Source organism: Mesoplodon densirostris, chromosome 9 (assembly GCF_025265405.1).
Source record: "Mesoplodon densirostris isolate mMesDen1 chromosome 9, mMesDen1 primary haplotype, whole genome shotgun sequence".
Lineage (NCBI taxonomy): Eukaryota > Metazoa > Chordata > Mammalia > Artiodactyla > Ziphiidae > Mesoplodon > Mesoplodon densirostris.
This window is the reverse complement of record NC_082669.1, coordinates 91,517,735-91,538,824: the sequence shown is the minus strand read 5'-3', so window position 1 is coordinate 91,538,824 and position 21,090 is coordinate 91,517,735. Positions and strand designations below refer to the sequence as shown.

Genomic DNA, 21,090 nt, shown 5'->3' with positions numbered 1-21,090 from the left:
AGGTTGAGGAGTCAATGAAAGATGATTTTATATTTACCTACTCATTCATTCATTCATTAAGCCAAAAATATTACTGGACGCCTGCTACATACCAGGTACTGTACTAGCTGCTGAGGATACAATGGTAAGACCATTACTCTTTCTGTCCTCTGGAGCTTACAGTCTAGTCCTGCGCTGTCCAACACAGTGGCCACTAGCCACGTATGACTCCTGAGCATCTGAAATAAGCCTGGTTCAAACTGAGCTATGCTTTAAATGTAAAATACCCCCTGGATTTCAAACACTTAGTATCCAAAAATAAACGTAAAGTTACTAATTTTTATATCTGAATATAGGTTGAAATGACATTTTTGATCTCTTGAGTCAAATAAAAATTAAGATTAATGTCACCTATTTTTTACTTTTTTCATGTGGCTACTAGAAAATTTAAAGTTTTGTGGCTCACGTAACATGTCTATCAAAAGCGCTTGTCTAGCTCAATTGCTGGCTTCTGTAAATAATGCCATTATCTATGCAAATTAAACTGCTGGGTAAAGAGCATTTGATCAACGTATGATAAATATTAAACATCCTGTCAAGAAGTCTTATAGCTAGGAGTAAAGAGGTAACTATTCTTTCTCTTTAGTCAGTAACTAAAGATTTCTTTGTACATATTTATAGCCCAAGAGTGACTAACATGTTAGAAAGCCATATTTTATTTTGAATAAATCATGGGGATTTATCAGGGTTAATGTCATGGAGACTACACATTAATTTTCATTATGAAGAATATAGCATAGGCTCCTCAACCTTGACCAAAACTTAACTGGGTTTTAGATTCTTAAAAGTAGTTCTCTGAATCTTGTCCCAAATTCTCCATGTGCAAACCCCACTCTCCTAAAAAGTACTTGCTACTAATAAAATCAGCCACAGAATTAGGTTACCTGATTGAGGAACTCCAATTAGAAAATGCATAAGTCAAAAATTAAAACTGAACCTGTGGGCTTCCCTGGTGGCGCAGTGGTTGAGAGTCCGCCTGCCGATGCAGGGGACACGGGTTCGTGCACCGGTCCAGGAGGATCCCACATGCCGCGGAGCGGCTGGTCCCATGAGCCATGGCCGCTGAGCCTGCGCGTCTGGAGCCTGTGCTCCGCAACGGGAGAGGCCACAACAGTGAGAGGCCCGCGTATGGCAAAAAAAAAAAAAAAAAAAAAAAAAAAAACCACAAAACACAAAAAAACTGAACCTGTATGCAGAGGTGAACTCAATACCCAGAAGGGAACATGCAGCTGAGGGAGTATGTACCTGTGGTAACTAAGCCATCTTTTTGCTTCAGTGTGCTCATCATGTCACAATGATAAGCACACTTGCTCTTTACCCCAGGGAGTAAGTCAGAGCTTACTGTAACCAGGGACATGGGCTTTAGTTTGCAGCCCAAAGGAAGAAAGACGCTGTCAGAGATAAGGCAATGATGAGGTTGCGCCAATATTATTACCGTTACAAATAACTTTGTAACAAAGCTTTCTTTAGGTAGATTTATATGCAAATGTCTAAAAATTTCTGGAAACAGAATTTCTGGGGTCAAAGGAATATACACTTAAAAGTGACACAGATAGGGGACTTGCCCGGTGGCGCAGTGGTTAAGAATCTGCCTGCCAATGCAGGGGACATGGGTTCGATCCCTGGTCCAGGAAGATCCCACATGCCGTGGAGCAACTAAGCCCGTGCGCCACAACGACTGAGCCTGCGCTCTAGGGCCCACGTGCTGCAACTACTGAGCCTGCGCGCCTAGAGCCCATGCTCCACAACAAGAGAAGCTACCGCAATGAGAAACCTGTGCACCGCAACTAGAGAAAGCCCACGCGGAGCAATGAAGACCCAACGCAGCCCCCCCACCCCCAAAATTGTTAGATATAATATTGTTATAGAGCCATATTGCTTTCCGAAAAGACTGCAACAATTTATACCCCCAGCAATAGTGTATGGTAGTGTCTATTCCTTTATGCCCTCTTCAACCTTTTTAGTTTGTGCCAGTCTGATGGGTGTCAGGTTACTTTGTATTTCCCTGATTTTTACTAGTTCACATGTTTATTGGCCCATTTGTATTTCTTCTTTGGGGAATTGCCTGATCATATCCCCTGTCCACTTTCCTATCTATTGTGTTGTCTTCTCACAGATTTGTAGAAATTATTTATTCTATTTCTTTCTTCCAGCCTGCTATTGGGCTTTTAATTTTGTTTATGGTACCTTTTACTATATGGAAGTTTTTGTGTAATTGAATCTCTCAATCTTTTCTTTTAAGGCTCCTTTGCAACAACAACAAAAGGCTCATTTGCTTTACATCTCATTTAGCTCTGCATCATTATAAAATTACTATTCTTATTTATTTCTAACAATTTTTTAGTTTTGATTTTTAATATTCAGAACCTGAATACATTCTGAACATATTTTTGTGTATTTTATGAGGTAGGGCTCTAATATTTCCTGCAAAATGGATAGGCTATTGTCCCTAAACCCCTTATGGAAAGTCATCCCTTCTACACTGAACTGAAATGCCATCTTTATCGTATACTAAATTGACATGTTCTAGAGTAGAATTGGTAAAATCCCAATATCCAGGTCTAATAACCTTGGAAACAAAATCTTTTGCTCTTTTAAGAATGCACACAATCAAGACACATCACACAATCTTCAATGAGAAAGCTTGCAAATAAAGTAGCATATAACATTTTTGCTTAATAAGCCTATCACAAGATGTAGCCACCTCTAGATGTGCTATCAAACATTTGTGATAAGGCCATTGTAAAAAACAACAACAACAACAACAACCTTTATTGCTAAAAGTATTAACTAGTTATAAATATCATACAGCTTAAATGATAAATTCAGTTTAACTTAAGTGGTCCCTTCTTTCCAAATATAAAGCCCAGCATTACCTCTACCTGAGAAGACAGATCTTCTATTGTACACCTGGAAGCCTGGACAGGAAAGCCAGGGAAGACTGGGCCAGCTGGTTCCCATCCCTGACTGGTACGTAGACCGTTTTACTACTCCCAGAGTCCAAGCTGCTCAGGCAAAGACCATCCATCCACAGCAGCACACAATATTCTTGGTTATGTAAGCATCTCCTACCACAGAGACTCCATACACTGTATGAGATTCATATATAAAGATCTGGCTTCTTAGGGCAGAGTAATCTTAAGTCTAAGTTGGCAGCAGTAAAAGAAACTTGCTTTGACAGACTTTGGTGTTACCATGAGTCAGTTTCAAGTGCTGAGCAAAGCATACTTGAGACAGCTGTCACTACATATTGGCCTAGGCTTCTGGGCTCTGTTCAGTCCCACTGTTTATTTATTGATTCCTGTACCATTACCACACCGTTTTAATTACGAAAGCTCTGAAGTATCTATCAACATCTAGTAGGGCAAACTCCCCTTTGTTACTCTTTTACAAAAACTTCTTAGTTATTTTCCATTTACTCTTGCATTGGGTTTTAGAATCAGTTTGTTAAAATCTGTAAGAGGCCCCTTGGGCAGACACCATCTTATCCAGGTGATCAAAGTTAACATCACCAGTAAAGGGACAAAATCAACATCATGTGCAGTGAAATGAACACAGCATTACTTCCGTAGTATTCCAGCTAAAAATGTACAAGTTGAACGTAATCATGAAAAAACACAAGACAAACCTAAACTAAAAGGAATTCTACAATATGACTAAGTCCCTACTGTTCAAAAATATTAAGGCTAAAGATACATGAGAACTGAATGCAACACATGATTCCGGGACTTTATTTTACTATAAAGGACATTATTGGAAAAATTGGCAAAATCTGAAATGAGGCCTGTAAATCTGATAATAATGTTAATTTAATCCATTATTTATAGTGTTAATAGTGTTAATTTCTCAATTTTGGTACTTGCTCTGCAGTTACATAAGAGAATATCTGTTTTCCAGGAACAAACACCAAAATATTTAGGGGTAAAGGAGCATAGTGTCTGCAGCTTAATCTCAAGTAGTTCAAACAGAAAAACAATATGTATATGCATATGTATTACAGATAGCGAGGGGAGAAAGGGAAGAGGAGAGGAGAGAGGGAGCAGGATAAAGCAAATGTGATCAAATGTTAACATCTGGGGGACCGGGGTGAATACCGGACAATTTTTTTTACCATTCTTGTAACTTCTCTGTAAGTCTGAAATTATGTCAGACTAAAATTTAAAACTAAATTTTAAGCAAGTCCCTTGAGGATTTTACTTGAGATGACCCATGAAGGAATATAGTCTCTAGCCATTTACCCTCATCTTTTTGATATCATCAGTATAGTTTCATTGTTTTCTTCTTGTTTTTTATTCCTAAGTACCTTATAATTTTCTATATAATTGTGAATAGATATCTTTTATTTTTTAATTACTTGTTGTTAATATACAGGAAAGTAATTTATCTTTGCAAGTTTAAATTTTATCCAGCCAATTTTCTAAACTCTAATATTAGTTATCATTAGTTAATTATCTTGAATTTTACATCAGACAATCATATAATCCTGTTATTAAACACAACTTTCAGGGCCTCCCTGGTGGCGCAGTGGTTGAGAGTCCGCCTGCCGATGCAGGGGATACGGGTTCGTGCCCCGGTCCGGGAGGATCCCATATGCCGCGGAGCGGCTGGGCCCGTGAGCCATGGCCGCTGAGCCTGCGCATCCGGAGCCTGTGCTCCGCAACGGGAGAGGCCACAACAGTGAGAGGCCCGCGTACCACAAAAAAAAAAAAAAAAAAGACAACTTTCAGCTCTTTCTTTCCAGTATATGTACCTTTTAATTTTTTCTTCATTGTATTGGCTGAAACCTCCAGAACAAGGTTGAACAGTGGAGATGATAATGGGCATTTTTGTCTTGTTTTTTACATTTTTAATGAGGATATTGGTAATGTTTCACTATTATATATGATATTTGCTATTGGTTTCTTCTAGATAGTCTATCAGTAAAATAAAATTTCTTTCATTCCTGGATGCCTACAAATTTTTTTCTTAACCAGGAATGGTTTAAAATAAAGTCTTTATTAAAATGTATGTATAGAAAAGTACATATATCATAAGAGTATAGCTTGATGCATTTTAATAAAATGAACACACTGAGTATCAAATTTTATTAAATGCTTTTGATAACAGAAAAATCAAAGTTTCTTTTAACCTTTTAAAGTACTAAATACATTCCACAGATAAACGCAATTTGATCTTAATTTCTATTTAGATTTATCCCTGCCATCACATATATATATATATATATATATATATATACATTTTCAACCATTCTTACTTATTATTTCATTTTCCCACTTTTCTAATTACTGAAATAATCGAGCTTTTTTCCTTTCCTTTTTCCTTAGAGAGATCTACATAGTATTACCCCTAATATTTTTTAAAAACCCATAAGTTGGTATTTCTCTAACAACAGAGTAATCCACGTCTGGAAAGAAATTTGGCTATTAACAGTGGTTACTTCTGGAAAGGGGAATAAGGTGAGGAGTAAAGATGCGAAATGGGACCTTGCTTTTTAATTTAACCTCTTTTATTGTGAAATACAACACATGTATAGGAACATAATTATAAATGTATAGTTTAACAAATTATCAGAAAAGTAACATGTCGTCATCATCCAGGTCAAAAAATAGAATACTGCCAGAACATAGATGCCCTCTTACCTGCCCCTTTTGATCACAACCCTCTCCATCCCACCTCCTTCACTTCCAGAGGAAACCTATTTCCTGATTTTTATGGCAATCATAAAACCTGCTTTCTTTTAATAGCTTTATTATACCTAAGTATGCGTCCCTAAACAATATTGTTTATTTGGGCCTAGTTTTGAAGTGTATTTGTATAGAATGATATAGTATGTTTCCTTTATGGGATCTTTCATTCAAAATCATGTTTCTGAGATTCATCCACGTTGCTGGGGTTAGAGGTAGTCTGTTCATTTCCATTGCCAAATAGTATTTCTTTGTATGAATATATACCACAATTTATCCAGTCTATGTTGCGTGAATGGACATTTGGGTTGTCCAAATTAGTGGCTCTTAATGCTGCTATAAACATTTTTGTACATGTTTTCAGGTGTACAGGGGCCCATATTTGTTGGCTATAAATGTAGAAATGGAATTTCTGAGTCATAATGTATGGAAATCTTTACCTTTACTAGATAAAGGCCAAACTGGTTACAAAATATTTAGTATTAGTACCCACAGTCTTTTTAATTTAGCAATTCCTGTGAGTTTGTAGACCTAGCTCACTGTGGTTTTAGTATGCATCTATCTCATTACTAGTGAGGTTGAGCACCTTCTCATGTTTGTTGGCCAACTGGATTGATCCTTTTGGGAAGTGGCTGCTCAAGCCTTTTATACATTCTTGTACTGAGATGTCTTTTTCTTATTGATTTATACAAATTTGTTATATATGCTTGAGATAAGGACATTCATTTTTCACCCTATATATTTCCATATTATTTGAATTTTAATAAGCATATATTACACCTAGAAATTCTAAAATGAAAAATTATAAGATCTTTAGCAGAGTTTTACTTTCTTCCTATCCCGTTTGTTTAAATCGTCTGAAATGTTAGTTACAGAAGGTTATATATATACATACACATACATACACATATACTAGATTTACATTATTCTTCTATATATTTAGAAAACTTTTCTTATCAATTATACCAGGCTTCACAGTCCCTGTATTTATACACAACTCTAAGTTTTTCTGCTTTTTTTATATACTACTGCTTCTTATGCCCAAACCTTCCTCTTTCTTGGATTTGTTTTTCATTTTACTCAGAACACCTCTTCGAGGAACTTTCTCAAAAAGGGTGTGTTCATAAACTTTCAGAGTTCTTATTTATTTTGACCTCCATTTAAACATTTAAATATTAGTGAGGCTGGGTACAGTTCTGTGTTCAAAATAATTTTCCCTCAGAACACTGAAGGCACTTATCTTCTAGCAAACTATGTTGCAGGTGAGAAATCTGAGTCTTCAGTCTTTCTATGTAGCCTGTTTTCTATCTCTGGAATCATAAGTAGTTCAGTAATGTACAGATAGATGCTTTTTGCTTTTACATTTTCCTAGCTTGTTCCTTGGTGGGCTTTTTTTTTTTTTTGCGGTACATGGGCCTCTCACTGTTGTGGCCTCTCCCGTTGCAGAGCACAGGCTCTGGACGCGCAGGCTCAGCGGCCATGGCTCACGGGCCCAGCCGCTCCGCGGGATGTGGGATCTTCCCGGACCGGGGCACGAACCCGTGTCCCCTGCATCGGCAGGCGGACTCTCAACCACTGCACCACCAGGGAAGCCCTTTGGTGGGCCCTTTATACTTGAAAACTCGAGAGTCTTTCTTCAGCATAGGGAAATATTCTTTATTTCTTTATTTTCTCTCTTCCACTGTCTTTCCTTATGTAACTCTATAAAATGGATACTGGATCACTTATATCTACCCTCAAAGTATAATTTTCCTCATGTACTTTCTCTTTTCGTCCTCTTGATTTATGGTCTGTAAATTTCCTCTACTTTATTTTTGTAAAAATTGGTCTTAAACCTGTGTATTATTTAATCCTCCAACTGCATCTTTATTTCAGCAAGTTTCAATATGGAACTCATTCCTTAACCATTCCTTTTTTTTGCACGGCAGTTGTCTTTTTATTTGTGGACCCAATTCTCTCTTGACTCTGAGGAAACCTGCTGTGATCAGAACAAGTTTAGTTTCCCTCAAGTGTCTGGTAAGCCTTGATCACTGATTCATATTAAAAAGTGAAGGACTACATTGATTAGTATTCTAAGAGATAATGAATTTCCTCCACAGTTGTATTACTCTGTCTCCAAACCTCCAAATGGGAGATGTGTTTGATTATGGGTGTCTGCAGGTAAGTGGTACACTCACAGACAGGTTTCTCTTTAGAAGTGGAGAAAAAGCAGTTTTTCTAAAATAAGGAAGGCTGCATTTTGCTAGCATGGTCATTTAATGTACATCAGTCCTTGGTGGAGTCTGCTTTCTTCTCCTCCCCCTATTCCACCCTCCTCATCCAATCTATTGTGGAGGTCCATTACCTAAAGCTCTGCTTTGTGCGCACACTGTTTCCAATCCCAGTCCATGAAAGCACTGCCTATTCAACCCTCCCCTAAACAAATCCCCTACTTTGCTTGAAGAATTGTTCTTAGAGCTTTATCTTAGAACTAATGCCATTGCCAGGGAGGGAGGGAGAGAAGTAGGAGAAATAACAGTTCTGAAGGCAGTCCCTTAATTACTTACCCTGATGTTCCATCTTCCCCCTACATGCTCCCTCCTCCTCCACTTGCTGATTCTAGGCTTGAGTTTCAGGACAGGAGCTCTTTAAGAAATTATCTGATTTCCAGCATGCCGCAGGAGTACCTATTTGGGGTTGCATTTTATTCTGTTCTGGTTTCTCAATCATTAGAATTCCAACTGCTTTCTGTTACCCTGAAATTCCTCAAATTTTCTGGTATTATAACAATAGCAAGAATGACAGCAGCTAACATTAAGTCAACATTGGCTAAACAGACTGTCAGTAGAAATATCTGTTATCCTGGTCTTTAGCTAGTTGACAAGCTAGAGTTAAGGCAATTAATTTGGCTTGTTATGCTGACTTTGTTTCTGATAAATAAAAGTTTTCAATTATGGAAAAAAAAACATTGGCTAAATGTAAAAACTCTTCTAAGTGCTTTGCACATATTACCTCTCTTGATACTCACAACAAACCTAGGAGGTTGGTACTATTATCATCATCCTAATTTTACAGATGAGGAAACTGAGGCAAAAAAAAAAAAAGAATAGGCAACTTGTCTAAAGTCACACAGTTGGTAAATGGCAGAGCCTGGATTCAGACATAGGTAATCTGGCTTCAAAGCCTCCCTTTTCTGTTTTTCAATATAATTATGATTCATTCTTTTTTGTAGGTCTGCTTTGTCATTTTCAGTAATAAGTGAGAAGTATGGGAGGGTAAATGGGTGTAAGCAGTCTATCATTTTGTAATGAAAACACACTGTTTTCACTATACTGATATTGTTTTCACACCACTTATAATGGGTAGCAACATCTTTTAGAGAATATGCAGGATCTAGTGAAGGAATCTAGCGACAGAAAATGAGCCCTATGAAACTGTTTAATCAGAATCAAAAGAGATAATGTGTAGGAGTTCCAAAACGAGAGGCTTGAAAGTGGCAATTTCAAAAGTATAGATAAGTTGTTTTAAAAATCTAAGGAAACACTAAATAGCATTTTCGTATTCTCAGCAACTTATTAGTTTACTGTCACCACCACCAGAGAGAAGTTGAGGATGTACTAAAATTTTAGTCCCATCCTATTCCCTGACAGCAGCCTTACAAATAATTCAGTTCAACTCAAATACATATGATATACCTACTACATGCACTGTGCTACAAACTGGAGATAAAGAAATGAAAGGCACTGTCCCACTGTCCCTGCCCTTACAGAGCTTACAGTCTATGGCAGGCAGGAACAAGTAAACAAATGACTATAATTCAGTGTGGTAAGTGTTATGATACAGGCAGATACACAGAGGGTGCAATCAAAACAAAGAGACAAGCCTTCCAAGGAGGTTTCTCTAGAAATAACTCATAGACTGAGTGTTCAAGGATATGCTATTATTGGCTTGGGGAGATTAAACTGAATTTATCATCTTTTCCCTCAATCTGCTCTTCCATCCATCTATATAATACCTGGTAAAGAGAAAATGGTCCACACAGAAAGCTGGAAGCTTTCTTGACTTTTCCCTCCTCCTCCTGAATTGGTCATCAAGTCTCATCTAATTCCACTTCCTTATATTTCAAATCAATTACCTACTCTCTCTTCCTACTAAATATAACTACCTTAGCTGCAGCCTCTATCATTTCTCACCTTGATAACTCTAATAACCCTAGCTGGTCTTCCAATTAAATCTCTTCATTAATTAAATATAAACGGATCCTGAAAACTCCCCTTGGGTGGTGCTCCACTTGATCTGGGCCCTCTCCAGCTTCTTCTTTCCACACTCTTTCCCACTCTGCCCAACTTCCTACAGTTCTCTGAAAGACCGTGCTCTGTTTTGCCTAACTGCCTTTATTTAAGCTGTTTGGTCCTTGTGGTTTGAGATGTTCCAACCTTCCCCTGTTAACACATACTCAGACTACTCGATACATCTCTTCTGAAAAGTCATCCTGATGGCTACTTATCTTCCCCTGTCCTTCCCACAGGCTGAAGCAGGTACCTCTTCTGTGTGCTCCCATACCACACTAACTCATCAGGACCCTTATCACAAAGAATTACACTCAAGTTATTCTGTAATTGTTTCTTTACTTGATTCTTTACTTGATTCTCTATAATCTAGATGATTGAACTAGCACAAAGCCTGTTACACAGGAGGCAATCAAAAAATACTGAAAGAATGAAAGCATGAACAAACGAACGAACGAGGTTAGTTAAGTCTGTGAAATCTGATGAGATAACCAAAGGAGATAATGGAGAGGACAGAACGTTGGAGCAATACCCATCTTTAGTGAGTAGGAAGAGAGAAGCCAGTAAAGGAAACAGAATGAACAATCAAAGAGGCAGGAAGAAAACATCTCAGATTGTACAGCAAAGTATAACCCAAAAGAAGAGAAAACTTTAAGAAGGTACAGGTGGTCAACAGATCAAACACTACAAACAGGTCAAAGAAGGTGAGGACTAAGACAAGGCCACTGATTTAGAAGCGGTCACTGGTGATCTTGCTGTTGCTAATGCTGAGTTTACTCCCGCCTCACTCTTCTCAGCACTGTCAGAGACCATCTTCCTCAGCAATTTTTTGAGGCAATTTAGGGCTTACGAAAATAACCAAAGATATGAAACTTACCTGTGCTAATCTCTTTTTTCCATGATTAAAATATTGAAAAACAGAGAATATAAAGAAAATAAAATCCCACCATCCAGATATAATGTTATTTCACTATTTCCTTTGTTTTTTATGTTTATATTTGTACAAAACTGATATTACATTGAATTTTACATCCTAGTTAAACAATTTCTTAATTATACTTAAATTTAGTCAGCCCCCAAGTTAGCCTTCTCATTGTAAATCAAAACATTAGTATTCTAATTTTTAAATAGAAAAAAGAAAAAATTTTATCAAATTAGATGTACTGCTTGGTTATGTGTGCACAATGGTTTTTTTGTCACATAACACTAAAATTACCTATTAGTTTCTATCAATAAAATTATTTATGCTAAAAGGTAGCATAGCAGGAATTCCCTGGCGGTCCAGTGGTTAGCACTTGGTCTCTTCACTTCCATGGCCCGGGTTCAATCCCTGGTCAGGGAACTAAGATCCCACAAGCCACATGGCGTGGCCAAATGATATAAAATAAAATAAAATAAAAGGTAGCATAGCACCCTAAGTATCTTATCTTGACCTATTTAGGCTAGATTTTATTTTTTTCATGATCTGGACCTTGGTCACTAAAAATAGGTTAGGCACTAGATATAGAAACATCTTTAGCTGCTGCAGGTCTTTTTTCTAGTCTTTTTGTTTTTCCTAAAATAATCTCTTCAGTCAAAATTAGATACACTGGCTTATAAATAATAAGGTCTAAACTATAACATTAAAAACGATTGTCTTACAATTTATTATATCTAGAAAAACAGTATGAACCAGAGTTTTCAACCCTCTTCTGAGATTTTCTTTTTTCAGTAGGGAGTATGTTTTACTAGAAGAAGTAAAAAATAGAAAGAATGAAACATTTCTAAAAGTAAGAATTACTAGGTCAAAGGATGTGAACATTTTCAAGGCTTTTGATACATATTGCCAAATTAAATCCAGAAAGGCTGTGTCAAATTTACACTTCCTTCAATACATGAGCTTCATTTCCCCATACCCTTGCAACACTGACTATTCTTATTTTTAGTCTTTGCCAATCTAATAGGTAAAAATGATAACCTTATTATTTTAATTATGTTTATAACAATAGTGAAAATAAACATTTGTTCATATTTATTGACCTTTCTTTTTTACAAATTGATTATTCATGTTCTTTTACCTATTTTTCTAGTGGGTATTTGCTTTTAAACTATTGATTTATAAGAGCTCTTTATATATTCATGACATTAACCATTTGTTACAAATATTTCCCCCTTTTATCTTTTTATTTATGGTTTCTGACATAAGAGGTTTTTAGTTTTATACTCAGATAAATTTTACTTCTTTCTTAAAATCATATTTAGAAAATTATTTCCCATACCCCATATTTTATAAATTATTCAAAGTTCTTTTTAATATGTTTACAGTGGAATAATACTGACATCAATGAGATGATTTATTTCTACGACCTAATACACATTAAGTGATTCTAACTTCCTAAAACTTATAATTACAATTCCAACAGTGGTCACTATGAAACACAGGTTTAAAATTAAATTCTAGATTTTCTTTCATCCAATTTTCGCTGTTTAGACAATTTTTAAAAACCAGAGTTTTGAGTTGAGAAAATTCATTCAAAGTTCCCTTTAACCCATACGAAGCACAGATCTCTTGCTAGTTATCACCCACCTCTCAAAAACCTGTTAGGGATCCTTATGATGGGACAGGACTGAATGAAGCGCCTCCTAACTGGGTCCCATCGTATTTTCTTCTTACCTGTTACCACAATTATCAGCAATAAGTCAGACACATACAACACATGGCAAATAATACATAGTAACTGTAGTTATAAAGACAGAAAAACAGGAAACAAAACAATACTTGAATACAGAAAGAAGTGATGTAAAGTAGCATTTAACCCTGTTTTGGAAGTCAAAACAAAATTTAATTAATATATAAGCAGTGATGAAGGTTTTCAACTCATCCCCAAAAGAATAAGAACAATTATGTGCACCATTTTTCGGAATTCTGGTTCAACAGACATGCATTCAATAATCACCAATGCCATCTTGTGGCAAAAATTCACCAGGAGCTTTAGAAACAGATTAGAAACGATGACATTTTTACAAGTCAGTGAATGTTAAAAAGGGAGCTCTGACTAAAATTAGTTTGGCATAACGTAGGCTCCTGTCCTCTTCCAGGTTTGGTATTCTTTTATCAGTTATATGGTTAAGAGGATAAAGCAATGGGCACCATTCTTTAAATATGAAATAAGCTGATCTTGCTATAATTAAAATTGTGTGGTAGCAACCAAATAAAACAAACATTTAATATCGTGACACTTCCACTGTAGGGGGAGAAAAAAAAGGAAATTCCTCTGCCTTCACAGGAAGCAAATTAACTGCACATTAACCCCAATTAAAACTTGTTTTCTTATAACAGAAGAAAAATGCAAAGCATAGTAGAAGTGTTAAATGGGATAATTTTGTCTCTTCCCAAAGGTTTGATAGCTCCCAAAGACAGCTTACAAGCAATAAAAACAATTAACACTGGTATAGAATTTAAAGTTTAAAACAGCTTCGACAAGTATTATCTCATTTGATCCTCGCAACAACCCTGTATGGATTCAACAGTCATTTCATTAAGCACCTGCTATGCCTTGAGCCCTAGGCTAGGCTCCACGGTAGCCAAAGGAGGATATGACTCCTAGCCTCAAGAACTCATGGTCTTGTGAGGAAGGCAGATGCCTAAACTAATAATTACATTACAGTGAAGTAATTGCTATAACAGGGCCTATAAAAACACTTTGAGGAAGATATTATCATCTTAATTTTACAAGTAAGGAAGCTAAAAAAAAAATTAAGTGACTTAATGCCAAAGCCAGGAGTCAAGCCTGGGCAGTTTGACTCTAATACCTGCCTTCTTTCTACTATACCACACTTAACCTGTCTCAAATTCCTTGGAAAGCATATAGTTTTTGGTTCTGGCAATTGGAAATATCTGAGATGTTCATCAGCAAGGTCTGGTCTGTTTACTATAGCACTTGTACATAGAGATACATAAATTCAGTGTAATGAAACAGCATTACCTGCACATGTATACTTAATATTGTGGCAGAGACAGACTCATGAGCAAGGGAAAGAATTATTTTGCAAAAGAGTTGCAAAAGGGTTTATCCTCCAAGTCTTTTAAATCAGTAGTTCCCAAATGCTGGTCTACAGACCACTGGTGGGCTAAGGTGAAGATTCACCAGTCCAACACAAAATGAGAAAAATATGGACAAGGCAATGAGATTTTTAAAATGCTAAAATGTTCCATTTAAAAGTCTGTCCTTTTTTCGGAAATTAGAAACTTTTGTTATTAAATATTCTTTTATTTTAAGAGATGAAGGTGATAGAAAATGGTACTTGATTTTGTTTTTTAATATTCTTTCTTGGAAAAATAAAAAACTTGCAAGCCTATGTGTATCCCCAAAATATACACATATTTAAATTTGTAGGTTTATGACATCCAAAGACTGGAGAAGCACAGCTTTAAATCAATACAATATTTGTCTATCACTCATAAGTCCAACATTGTCAACCACACTATCAAAGGATACATAAGATGTATAAGAAACTTCCCTTGCCCTCAAGAAGTTTATATTCTAATTAGGGAGACAAGACAAACACATAAAACAATTAGATAGCAATACAAGACAGAATATAACAAGTGATTAGCTTAAAATTTGACATTTTTATGTATCAAAAGCATTAAAATGTACATACCCTTTGACCCAGCTATTCCACTTCTAGGAATTTATTCCTAAAGAAATAATCATAGATGCATGGAAAGATGTATGGACAAAGATACATACTACGATATTATTTACAATGGTAAAAAATTAGAAACACTTTCAGTGTCCAATGATAGGGAGATGGTTAAGTATGCTAAATAAACATTTAAATATATTCATATTCTACATACCACTAAAAAAAGTACATACAAGAATATTTACTAACATGAGAAAACATTCACAATATATTGCAAATGAAAGGTGCAAGGTACAAAATAGTAGCAGTGCATGATACCATATCAACAAAGAAAAAAGTATATATTCATGAAAAATACAGGCCGGATATACATCAAATTTTAATTGTGGTTATCTTTGGGCAGTTATTATGAGTGATTTTGTTTTTTTCTCCTTAGTGCTGGTGTTTATTTTCCAAGCTTTCTCATTGAGTAGGCATTACTTTTGGACTGGAAAAAAAAACAATACCATATTACTTTAATTTTTTTTTGAAGCTATGATAAGAAAATACTATAAAGAAACATACCAAAGTATTAACATTGGTTATGATTCAGGTTGAGGATTATCACCCCTTTTATATTATCCAAAAATTCTAAGACATATTGTTTTATAATGGAAAAATATAAAACAAATTTAGATAACAGTGAGGGAGAAATACTGAAAATTACTGAACCAAAGTTGTACTCAAAAATCCTTTCTGATGTTTTCTCAGAGCTCTGTCAAACATCTTTGGCCTGCTTTTCTCTCAGCAACCAACGTAAGTCTGTCACAGGCATAGGCTAATGTTGACTCTACAGAGGTTATTCACCCAAAGTAGGCACTAAGTTCAGAATCCATATTTTCTTCCTTCAGCCAAAGAGCAGAAAAAAAGAGAAACCAGCAACATAGCATATATATGCCTCTTCAATTTCATGTAAATATATTCCTGAAAAATATGTTTGTTCTTGAAGCTTTAATTTTTATATATTTGAATGCCAATGTTCATTTGTGATTGCTTATACTCTTCAAAACAAAAACCATAATTTTTTCAATCATTTCATCAATATTTTATTTTTTGCTTTTCAATTTTTCCTTTTTATTTACTTCACTATACATATGACATAGTCATTGACAGTCAAGGTGGTACGCTGAGCACACTGCAAGCAAGCTCCCCTCTCCCCAAAGCCCCACAAGTAACACAAAAGCCATTTTAAAAAAATTATAATCAAAAGAAAGCAAGAAATGGTCTTAGTCAATCACTGAAAGATGTAAGGCTGACAGAATCAGCTTAAAGAAGGAAACCACAGTGCTATACACCCAGAGTAGAGGGCTACTGCAAGTGATCTGAACAGCCCTCAGAGTAAACTAAGCCCAGAGGTGGAAGACAGCAGAAAGAACTGAAATAATTTATAGAATTTACAGCATAACTGGTTAGGGGGTGGCATGGAAGTTACAAAGCAGGTCAACCTCTCCCACCATTTACCATTTTGGTTCAAGCATTATAGGATAGAGGTACATAATTTGCTCCTAGATGGGAACAGTGGCATCAAACAAGAAAGGTGTCACTCCCCAGGTAGGAACAATGAGTATAAACCCTTGGATCAGAAAGACAGGACAGAGCCCTGGGTGGATATTAAATCCCAGGAAAAAGAGGGGACAGACACTAAAGAAGTCTGGCAATTGGTACACTCTATCTCATTGCACATTCCACCTCTACCCACAGTCAGTGGAGACCTGCTGCAATAAACATATGTAACATTCACAGGAAGGCTAACAAGGACTCTCAAATAAAGGTGAATGAGCACAAAACCAAGACTCAAACATGAAAAAGTTATTAATGTGATAAGCAGAACTCATACCCAAAGAAAGAGAGTTGACAAATTAAATAGAATAAAACCTTAGATTAGGTACAATTACTGTCCTGAGATATGCAAGATGATAATACATTTATTTTAAAAGAAATAAATTGGAACTCTTAGAAGTTAATTTTGATCATTTAAATAAAAAAACTGATTAAGGACTGAAAAAAATAACAAATTAAATTAGTAATCTAAAAAATGGAGCCAAGAAATGCACCAGAATATAGTATAGAAGGAAAAAGAGGTGGGAAGCATTTTAAGAAGTTAAGATATAAAAGGGGATTGAGCAACTACTATCAAAACGCCACCTGCCTTTTTTTGTAGAAACGGACAAGCTAATCTGAAACTTCATACAGAAACACAAGGAGGGACTTCCCTGGTGGCGCAGTGGTTGGGAGTCCGCCTGCCAATGCAGGGGACACGGGTTCAATCCCTGGTCCGGGGAAGATCCCACATGCCGCGGAGCAACTAAGCCCGTGTGCCACAACTACTGAGCCTGCTGCGCTCTAGAGTCCATGAGCCACAACTACTGAAGCCCGCATGCCTAGACCCCGTGCTCTGCAACAAGAGAAGCCACCGCAATGAGAAGCCTGTGCACCGCAATGAAGAGTAGCCCCCGCTCGCCCCAACTAGAGGAAGCCCGCTCACAGCAACGAAGACCCAACGCAACCAAAAATAAATAAATAAATAAATGTATATATATTAAAAAAAAAAAAAGAAACACAAGGAAACCAGAAAACCAAAACAATCTTGAAAAAGAACTAAATTGGAAGACTCACATTTCCTGGTGTCAAAACTTACTAAAAAGATATAGTATTCAAAACTGTAGTCCTGGGGGATTCCCTGGTGGCGCAGCGGTTGACAGTCTGCCTGCTGATGCAGGGGACATGGGTCCGTGCCCCGGTCTGGGAAGATCCCACATGCCGCGGAGCGGCTAGGCCCGTGAGCCATGGCCACTGAGCCTGCGCGTCCGGAGCCTGTGCCCCGCAACGGGAGGGGCCACAACAGTGAGAGGCCCGCATACCACACAAAAAAACAAAAAACAACTGTGGTCCTGGCATAAGGACAGACATGTATATTAATGGGACAGAAATTGAAGGGTCTACAAGTAAACACATGTATCTATGGTCAACTGATTTTTTTTTAACATCAGTATAATTGCTTTACAATGGTGTGTTAGCTTCTGCTTTATAACAAAGTTTATCAGCTATACATATACATATATCCCCATAGAATAGACTTATGGTCAATTGATTTTTGACAAGGGTGACAAGATTACTCAACGGGGAAAGCATAGTCTTTTCAACAGATGGCCCTGGGACAACTAGATATACTTTTAAACCTAGAATTCTGTATCTACTCAAACTCTCAGTCAATTGTGGGAGTGAAATGAAGACTTTTTTTTTTTGGCCGTGCTACATGGCTTGCAGGATCTTAGTTCCCCGACCAGGGATCAAATCTGTGCCCCCTGCAGTGGAAGTGCAGAGTCCTAATCAGTGGACGGCCAGGGAATTCCCAAGACATTTTTGAATGTACAAGGACACAAAATTTTTGCTTCCCTCAGAGTTCTAGTGAACGAATTACTCAAAGATATACATCTGGAATTAAAAAAAAAATCCAAGAATAATAATCAAGGTATAAGAAAAGAGTAAGCAGAGAAATCAGTAAAGTAAGTTTAAATAAGTGCTGACTGGAAAACAAAACAAAACACAAAATCTTACTAACATTCAAAACCGTAATCTCAGTGATACCGACAGGAATAATTATGAGGGTAAGAAGAAGGGCTGGAGAAGGGAAAGCAGGTGAATGGTAAAGTCCTTGTCTTGTTCAGAAGAAAGATACAGAAAGTGATTAATACAGATACTGATAGAAAATATAAATTTAAGTATTATGTAAAAAATTTAAGATGGCTTCACTCCAAACATTTAAAGACACAAATGCTTTCAGAGAATAGAGAAACTCATTTATGAAACTAGTAGAACCCTGATATCAAAATCTGATAAAGACATTAAAGATCATTACAGGTCAACATCCTTTATAAACATAGGCACAGAAATTCTAAACAAAATATTATCAAATCAAAGTTACATAAAAAGAATAATACATCATGGCCAAGTGAAATTTGTTCCAAAAATGTGAGGCTGTTATAACATTCAAAAATCAGTATAATTCACCACAAAAACAGAATAAAGAGAAAAACTATGCAATCATCTCAATAAATGCAGAAAAAGCATTTGATAAAATTCAACACCAAGCCAACTGGGGGAAAAAAGAAACTTATGCTTACACAAAACCTTGTACGTAAATGTTCATAGAGGGACTTCCCTGGTGGCGCAGTGGTTAAGAATCTGCCTGCCAGTGCAGGGGACACAAGGTTCGAGCCCTGGTCCAGGAAGATCCCACATACCGCAGAGCACCTAAGCCCGTGCATCACAACTACTGAGCCCGTGCTCTAGAGCCCGTGCTCCACAACAAGAGAAGCCACAGCAATGAGAAGCCTATGCACTGCAACAAAGAGTAGCCCCCACTCACCGCAACTAGAGAAAGACCACGCGCAGCAATGAAGACACAACACAACCAAAAATAAATAAATAAAAATTTTTTAAAAGATTAAAAATAGGGCCTCCCTGGTGGCGCAAGTGGTTGAGAGTCCGCCTGCCGATGCAGGGGATACGGGTTCGTGCCCCGGTCTGGGAGGATCCCATATGCCGCGGAGCGGCTGGGCCCGTGAGCCATGGCCGCTGAGCCTGCGCGTCCGGAGCCTGTGCTCCGCAACGGGGGAGGCCACAACAGTGAGAGGCCCGCATACCGCAAAAAAAAAAAAAAAAAAAAAAAAAAAAAAAAAAAAAAAAGATTAAAAATAAATAAATAAATAAATAAATGTTCATAGAAAGTTCATTCATAATAGCCAAAACCTGGCAACAACCTTCCAATGAATCAGAATGGGTAAATGAACTGTGGTTCACCCATACCATGACACACTACTCAGTTATCAATGAACTAACAATTGATGGGGGCAATAACTTGAATGGCTCTCAAGGGAATTATGCTGACTAAAGAAAGCCAATGTCAAAAGGTTACATGATTCCACTTATATAACATTATTGAAATCACAAAATTATAGAGATGGAGAAGATTAGTGGTTGCCAGGGGCTTGCCAGGGGGAGGTGGCTGTGCCTAAACAAGGGCACATGAGGGACCCTTGTAAATGGGTCTGTTCCATATCTTGTCTAGGTGGCCATGCAAATCTATACATGTGATAAAATTACACAGAACTCAATACAAACACATGCACAGACACACACACAAATTAATGCATGTAAAACTCATGAAATCTGAGTAAAGTAAGTTGATGGTATCAATGTCAATTTCCTGGTTGTGTTACTGTGCAGTAGTAACAAGATATCATCTGGGAAACTGAATGAAGGGTGTATGAATCTCTCTGTATTATTTCTTACAGTTCCATTATAAATCTACAATACCTTAAAGTAAAAAGTATGAAAAATTAAATAAATAAAAACCAAAATGCAGAGGAAAAAAACCTGACTATGTTGATATGGGGCAGATTGCATTCAAAATGACATATCTGAAACAATTATGAATATTTTAACAATTAGAACTATTGATAGAGAACATGACCTAAGAATTCTGGTTTAGGTGATATGGTGCTACTGCATTATACAATTCAGTATCTATAAAGAATTTCAAAAGAGAAGCAAATTAACACTGTATTCAGAATCACTGCACGGTTGTGCAGACTGCTTACTGCACGGGAGCTCCATGCCAAGTGGCTAAATGGGGACTAAAATCCAGCCTGCACTCTGCTGCCCAATGTACTCACAGAACTATGTCTACATGCACCATGGCACACTTTGGGCTGGCAGTGACCAACTTGCTAAGTGAATGACTTTCTTTCAAACATAAGAGAAATAACATTTATTGAGTATCTATTCCTAGCACTTATATACACTCATTTTTAAATTTCTGCCTTTACCTTTCAAAATAAGATCTGAACCCATATCTTAGTTCTGCTGTGCTGCTCGGGTATAGAGTATTCCTCAGGAGGCTTTGGTTCTATCTCAAATCCTTTTTGAAACAAAGTGGTGTATAAATTAATACAAACCAAAATATGAATTACAGTGTAATATTGTACTGTTATGGTTTAATTAGTCATGGCATTATATATATGTATGTTTATGTGTGTGAAAACAGCTGCATTCCTTAATAAAAATACTGTCCCAAGAACTCATTTAAATCCTCACCACAACTCTTAGATAAAATTATGATCCCCAATTTACAGATGAGAAAACTAAGACATAGAGAGATTAAGTAATTTGACCAAGGTCACTTAGCTAAGTAAGCAAGTAAAAACTCTGGGATTCAAACCCATGCAGTTTGGATCCAAATCACTCTTAACCACTCACAATAATGCTCATAGTCACAATTCAATTTGGCACCTGAAAAAGTATGTCTAACAGAGGCACTTGATAAATACTTATTAAATGAATGAATGAATGAATACTATGGCAGTAATTCCCAACCAAAGGTACACTCTCCCAGCTCCCTAAAGAAGTTGCTCTCCTCTCCCAAGATT

At 36.8% G+C, this 21,090-nt stretch overlaps 1 protein-coding gene across 4 annotated transcripts in view; it reads right to left on the bottom strand.

Moving 5' to 3' along the window:
- Window positions 1-21,090, bottom strand: part of KLHDC10 (kelch domain containing 10) — a 57,361-nt gene that overhangs the window by 17,934 nt on the left and 18,337 nt on the right. For 2 of the 4 annotated variants that reach the window (XM_060107598.1, XM_060107601.1), the window contains exon 2: window positions 12,558-12,644. The exons of the other annotated variants lie outside the window; for them this stretch is intronic. In XM_060107598.1, the coding sequence (XP_059963581.1) occupies window positions 12,558-12,644 (87 nt within the window). The remainder of the gene's footprint in view (window positions 1-12,557; window positions 12,645-21,090) is intronic. 4 annotated transcript variants of the gene reach the window in all.